Source organism: Ziziphus jujuba, chromosome 2 (assembly GCF_031755915.1).
Source record: "Ziziphus jujuba cultivar Dongzao chromosome 2, ASM3175591v1".
NCBI classification, from domain to species: Eukaryota; Viridiplantae; Streptophyta; class Magnoliopsida; order Rosales; family Rhamnaceae; genus Ziziphus; species Ziziphus jujuba.
The window spans coordinates 29,880,310-29,887,135 of record NC_083380.1 but is presented as its reverse complement, the minus strand read 5'-3'; the positions used below and the strand labels follow the sequence as shown (position 1 = coordinate 29,887,135).

General features: G+C 32.5%; 1 protein-coding gene across 1 annotated transcript; it reads right to left on the bottom strand.

Moving 5' to 3' along the window:
- Positions 1-1,373: 1,373 nt before the first annotated feature.
- On the bottom strand, positions 1,374-6,251 carry LOC107419449 (protoheme IX farnesyltransferase, mitochondrial). The gene is made up of 7 exons (XM_016028201.4): positions 5,757-6,251; positions 4,924-5,053; positions 3,918-4,055; positions 3,653-3,786; positions 3,061-3,186; positions 2,489-2,592; positions 1,374-1,930 (listed from the first exon to the last, which is right to left on the bottom strand). The coding sequence occupies exons 1-7, from the start codon at positions 6,053-6,055 to the stop codon at positions 1,581-1,583; spliced, it is 1,281 nt and encodes a 426-aa protein (XP_015883687.2). The 5' UTR covers positions 6,056-6,251; the 3' UTR covers positions 1,374-1,580.
- Positions 6,252-6,826: the final 575 nt, after the last annotated feature.

Here is a 6,826-nt window from a genome sequence, read left to right as displayed (position 1 = left end):
TAACATACAGTTTGTGGTGACAAAACGAATCCATTTTGACGGTTTTAGATAAATTTTTAACTGTATATTATTTTGTTTTTTATTTTTCTTTACTATTTGGTTTTTTTTTTTTTTTAATACTTATTTGTTGAAGTTGTTTTATATAAGTAAAGGAATTACTAGAAACTATTTGTTTTATTTTATATAAAACCTGGATTAGTACAAATAAATTTACCCGAGTAGTTTCTACACAAAAAATATTGAGCGTGAACTGAATATGCAAAGTAAATTTTGTGCATATTATGCTTAGGTTCATGGCTTTATAGGTTTTTTTTTTTTTTTTTTTTGGGGGGTGAAATTCTTGGCTTTATCGTTAAGCATGAATATTATCCACCATTAATGAATTTGTCCCATTTGAAATTTGTAGTTAATCGGTTAGTTTATTATCTTAAATTGTTCTTGCTTTTTTTCTCTTTGTTCTTACTTTTTTGAAAACCCATTCTGTTTAGCAAAAGAATAAGTTCTCTTTTTTTCTTTTCTGGAGATTCTTCCACAATTTCTATTAGATATGTGTCGCAAACACAATCATGTTTTACACTTTTTGCCCATGGTTTTTTCCCCTTTTATCCTTGCAAAAAGTTTATTCATTTTACTAGAATCACAAGGAAATCATTATTCACCATTTATGGACTTAAAAAGTTTTAAGTTAAGATGGTGACTCAAGAGTGACCAAATATGGCAAGCATGTAAAATATTAGCATTATCAAAAAAAAAAAAAAATTATTTATTTTTTGATCATTGCGTATCAAATTTCTTGAGTTCAATTTTTTAAAAACATAATTAATTAGTCTAAACTATACGGTTGCAACCATATCGTTAGGGTGGAAAAAAGGTATAAAAACTTAAAAGATATTGATTTTGCTAAAATAATAGTTTTACAAATCTTTATTTTAAAAAGAAAAAAAGAAATTTTTTTTTTAAACAAATGGACAGTTGGAGAGGTAATTTAAGTTTGACCGGAAATGCTTTGTTCATTTCGCTTTTTATGGACAAAATTATTCCCCAGAGAAAATATGGAATCAGTTCATAAATGATGCCATTTAGGAACATAGAATTTATGCCTTTATGAACATTTATTCAAATAGAAGGGACACAACTTTAATTGCAGGATCTCCCAAAAATGCCCATTGTATCATTAATAAAAACGGATTAGATATCACTAAAAGAGAGATTAAAATTAAGATTAAAGAAGATAATTATAAAATACATCCTCATAATTACTTATAATTTAATACTTGACACCTTTCCTTTACTTATACAAAACACCACTCTGTAATTTTACATGTTACTTTAATTTTACATGTCAAAAGTAACGATGAGTCAACAGCAGAAAATGACATAAATAAGAATCAGTTGCATTATTTTACTCTTCAAAAGAATACATTTCTCATTTAATGTTAAGACATATAAACACCAAACACGATGTTGCTAACAAAACAAGCCGAACTGGTCTAATCAAAGCAATAACAAAATGCTTCGATAGCAAAATCTTTAACCTTATTATCATTATGAACCATGGTACAAAAATCTAACAGACTTTATCAAGAAGCAACATAAGAAGGAGCAGGGAGAAAAGGAAATGGAGCAACAGAGGCATAAGCAACTGGTGGCCGCGCTTGTTTGCTCTTGTTCTTCCGCTTGACGGTCTCAGTCTCTTGCAAGGATGATAAATCTAGGTTACTATCTAAATTGTCTTCTGCAATAGTTTGCTCGTCAGACTGACGGTGAAACAAAATTCCCGACATGAACACCGGAAGATACAGAAGACTAGCATAAAACATCTTCCTTGCTTTTTGTATGGTACGGTCTCGGTAAAATGAGAATGCTGTAGCACTTATTGCAAGGGTTAGGGCAGTAGATTCAAGGCAAAACCAACTAGACGTCAAACCCCCTGATTCAGAGACGTAAATGAAAAAATGAGATGTTTCTGCAGTAAGAACACAATAAGGGAAGAAAAACATGCTTTCTCAAATTAAGGATCACAGTGATTTCATCGAATAGTTCATAGCATTGCAAGAATAACTTAAAAATAGAAAGCAAAAATGGATCAAGAAACAAAGTTTAAAGGCTTAAAATTACAGTTATTTCCCTGTGTTTTGCATTTCATTCAATTCTACATTTGTGTATTCCCATAAGTTATAATTACATCCTACTACATTCAAAATCTTTTGAGCCCATTCATCAGTCTGCTTTTCTGTTAGCCAACACATATTTTCTGCGAAATGACAACTTTTAACTTAAAAATGAAACTTGCGCACAATTTAAAGAAGGGTAATTTTGAAATTTGGGAAAACCGTGTCAACTGACTAACTGAAACTTCTGAAAATACAAAGGTAGACCCAGAAAAGAGTACAAAGCACATGGGGTGTTCACTTAATTTTCCCAATGAAAAATAAAAATAAAATAAAAAAATTGCTAACAATTATTTTTTGGGAATCTTTTAACTCACAATCATAGGCTAAGAACCCCAAAGGGATAAGATAGAGACAGTTCCGTAAAGCCACTGAGGCTGTTCTCTGACCGGAAGCATCAGCAAGAGAGAACATCCTAAACCTGAATGCACAACAAATGAGAAACTGTAAGCGAAGAGAAACATCATAAAGAAACTCTGGACCACTCCCCATATATACAAGATAAATATTATATATCTGGAGGATTGAACTAGGCATAACTTCCTAATTCCAATACATCACTTTTTAGAACATTCAAAAAGGGTTTCCAAAATATTCAATCCGTTTGCACTCAGTACTCTTAGGGATTGTGTCACCAGGATAAATCTATGTACAACAACCCATGGCTCGTTATTGAATATTTCCCTAGCACTGTAAATGTGTAAAGCAAAATATCATGCAGTTAAATGCAGTCAGGGAAACTTCTCTTATGCAACATTTTCCCATGCAGCAGATGGATGAGTGCAACTGATGCAAGAAGAAATTATGGCCTTGCAAGAGATTGATGACCAACTCTGAAGACACCAACTACTATCATACATTGAAACTTCATATGAAAGCAGATGCATACCCTCCCGCAGCATAGTCATTGCGACATAAGTATGCAAGGGCCATAAAATGGGGTATTTGCCAAAAGTAGAGAGCAGCTGGGAGAATCATTCCATTAAGTGAAACCTGTCCAGAAGCTGCAGCCCACCTGAAAGGCAGATATGCATGAGCTACCAACATGAATTGTTAGTTCTCGGTTAATAACTTAAATCAAGTAGGGCATGGTCCACTACTATCTCACAAAAACCATTTAATAAACTAATTAAGAGGGGAAGGATATTTAAAATACGTAAAATCACTTTTACATTTTACATTGCCACTTGTGATTTTAAAAAACTATTATTATTCCCTCAGTGCTTAACTCCTCATGCAGCAGTTATTTTAATACAATTAATGTAAATGCACCATCATACTCACTTTCAAATGAATGCACAATAGATAATCATAGATCTTAAATACTCTATTACAGAAGGAGAGAGGAACAAATGCATAATAGATATAAGAATGTTCCATCGGCAGTTGAGAAAATTGTGTGCACTCAAACTCAAAACCATTAAAAAAAATTAGTAGGATTTAAAATTCCACTAACAAAGATGCAGCCAAACGAAAATTACCCTAGAAGTGGTGGAATAGCACCAACAATAGCCCCAACCCAAGTATTCACTGGGTGAATCTGCTTCAGGGGAGTATAAACAAACGCATAAAGAACCAAATTAGAAGCTGCAAGACCAGCTGCCAAGACATTAGCCTGCAAGAACCTTGTCATAAAAGTTGAGCATTAGTCCCTCAACCCATAGCCAATCAAACAGTTTCTATGATTCAAAAATTCCCATCACATAATCATAAAAAAGAAAAATCAGTAAGAATTTATCTGGGCACCTTGCTTGCCAATAAAGCAGTGCCAGCTAAACCTACAGTAGATGCCCAGGTGACAGCATGAGATATTGTAAGGCGCCCTGAAGGCAGTGGTCTCTGCATCGTTCTCTTCATTTTGGCATCATTTTCCTTCTCAAATACCTAATAACATAAAAGAACTAAATATTCAATGAAAATTCCAAATAAATCTAGCCATTGATTAAAAGAAAGTAGTACAGGATCCTATCAATAATTGCTCATACAAACAAAGAACCAAGGGAGATAAACTGCTTAAGTAAGATCAACCATAACATGAAATTCTAATGTAGTATACTGTGACCATATTATGAAATTCTTGTCTATTACCTGCTATCCCACCTAATGAGGTATTCCAACTTCTAACCATGAACTACAGTGGTAGGTCCAAAAGGTACTACTATTATCTATCTCTAGTCTTAAAAAAATAAGACTTCAAAAATTTTATAGTTCTTCACATGGACCAGTTCTATTATCCTCTTGTAGTTTCAATATCTTTATAAATCCCAGGTGAAAAATCCAAGCTATCTTCATTTTATATGATGAGAAAGAAATTCATGGCATTAAGAAACTATAGTAGAGTGGAGGTCAAAAACTGAACCTACAAAAGTATATTCTTATTTCTATAAAGCTCCTAGGAAAGTCTTAACCATTGGCCTGCACAAAAATTAATAAGAAGTGTAATACTTGATCATTTTACAATGCTTTATTGTTTTTCTTCTTTCTTTTTTCATTTTTCATTTTTCATTTTTTTTCTTTTTTATAATTAATATTTGAGTTTTTCTATTTTATTGTTTATGACATGCCGTGTCCACGTCCCCAAGTTGTCTTTAAGCTTCTTAGGCTTGATAGTATCTTCAGGCACAAATATTAATAAGCATTGGGCAGTGAAACTAAAATGAACAGAGTAATAGATAAACTAAAATACTGAAAATTTGCAGAGTTCAAGAAGCAACAAAAACAGGACACAAAAGTTTTTGTTCAGGAGAAAAACCTGATTTAAGGAGTTAGCAGATGCTGCAACCATCATAGTACCAGCACAAGTCCAACAAAGTCCAGCCATATCAACAGCACTTCCACTTCCAAGAACAAATCCAGTACCAGAAGTTGCTACAACTAGCATGCTAGAAAGAAGGGAAAATAATGTAAGATACAAATTCCTAAACAAGTTTTAAATGACAAAAAAATAAAAAAATAAATAAACATAAAAATAAACACACTCGCTTTTCAAGTCCCAATAACAGAAGAAGATGAATCATCTTAAATGCAAGGAAGAGGAATTATAAAATTAAAGATTTGTTTCAATCTATAAAAGGAAGAGCCGGTGCAAAATTTTGGCTCTCTAAATTGGGAGTTGAGGATTACTACTGGGTGTGAGAATCAAAATATGAGGAAGCTTTATTGAAAATCCATCATTGTCTATTTTTCATTTCTCACATTTCTTACGGTAAAAGATATCGGTTCTTTAATTCTCTCGATACTTTTCCACGCAAATCTTTCTTTGGAAAAATTCATTGATAATCCGTCTTTCACTATTCTTCATTTTTTTTCCCCTCAAAAGGCAAAGCACTATTTGTATTTCCAGAATACCAATCTCATCCCTCTCAATTCCTTTTTCATATCAAGTTTTTTTTTTTTTTTTTTTTTTTTGTGGGTCATAGAATTATAATACGGCATTTCCATTATATAACAAACAGAACAGAAAAACGAATATTAAGAAAATAACAACGAAACCCAGATATCAAACTCCCAAAGCATGAAAAATCTTATTTTTAGAAAACAATTAAAAAAATCGATTTTTTTTATTTTTTAATTTTTTTTGGTTACCTGAGGCGAGCTTTGGAGAGCTCCCAATAGCAGCGGCCGTAGTGGCTAGCAAAGTCCACAGCTTCCCTGGCTTTGGATGATAGATCGACAACAGTGGCCGAAACCCCTTGAATTCCATCGGATCGCGGAAAACCTAGTTTGATAGATTCAGATGAGGAAGAAGTAGAAGAAGAGCAGGGATGAGAGTAAGAGTGAGAGAGAAGCAGAGGCCGAACGACGCCGTTTGCTGCGGAAGAAGAAAGGTACGAATTGTGGGAGACTAGGATTTTTGAAGAGAAACCTATTGAGTTCCTCCACATCGTGGAGTCGTCTTAGGCCGAAGAGAAATCCAAATTCATAGAGAGAGAGAATGATGATTTGGAGTCTCTGGAAGGAGCCCAAAAACACAGACACCCAACAATGGCCTCTTTACAGATCACCTTCGCGTTTTCAACGCTTTCTGACACTTTTTCTATCAGAAAAATGGTGCTTTTTTTTTTTTTTTTTTTTTTTTTTTTTTTTTTTTGCTTTTTTACAAATAGCTCCTTCGACCTCTCAACCCGGTAATTAAAAATTGTTAATTTCACTAAACACCCCGTTAATTTTAATATCTTTGTATGTTTTGAAAATTACATAAACTTTCCTTTTAAATTTTCTTATTTTGCAATGCTACCCCTTTCAGGAAAATTATAAGGTATCCCTGAGTTTTTGCCTATTTTTTCAATTTGTCGCCTAAAATTTCTTTCTTGAAGAAGTTATACTCTCTAAATTATTAACATAAAAATGCACATCATAAGGCAGGCTTAGTAATAGTATGTTGACCTAAGCAGCTATTCGGCGATGAATCATTTTTTTGTTCACCCAAAAAAAAAACAAATCACCTTCTTAATTGAGCAACTTTATAATAGATTGTTTATAGAAGAAATATTACATTACAGAATCTTAATTTTATTTATTAAAATTCATAAAATTTGAAAGATCTATCAGTGTTGAAATAGTTTACTTTGTATTATATAAATTTAAAAAATAATAATAAATCAATTATTGTTTAAAAGAAAGTTATAACGAAAACATAACTTAGTATATAAGAA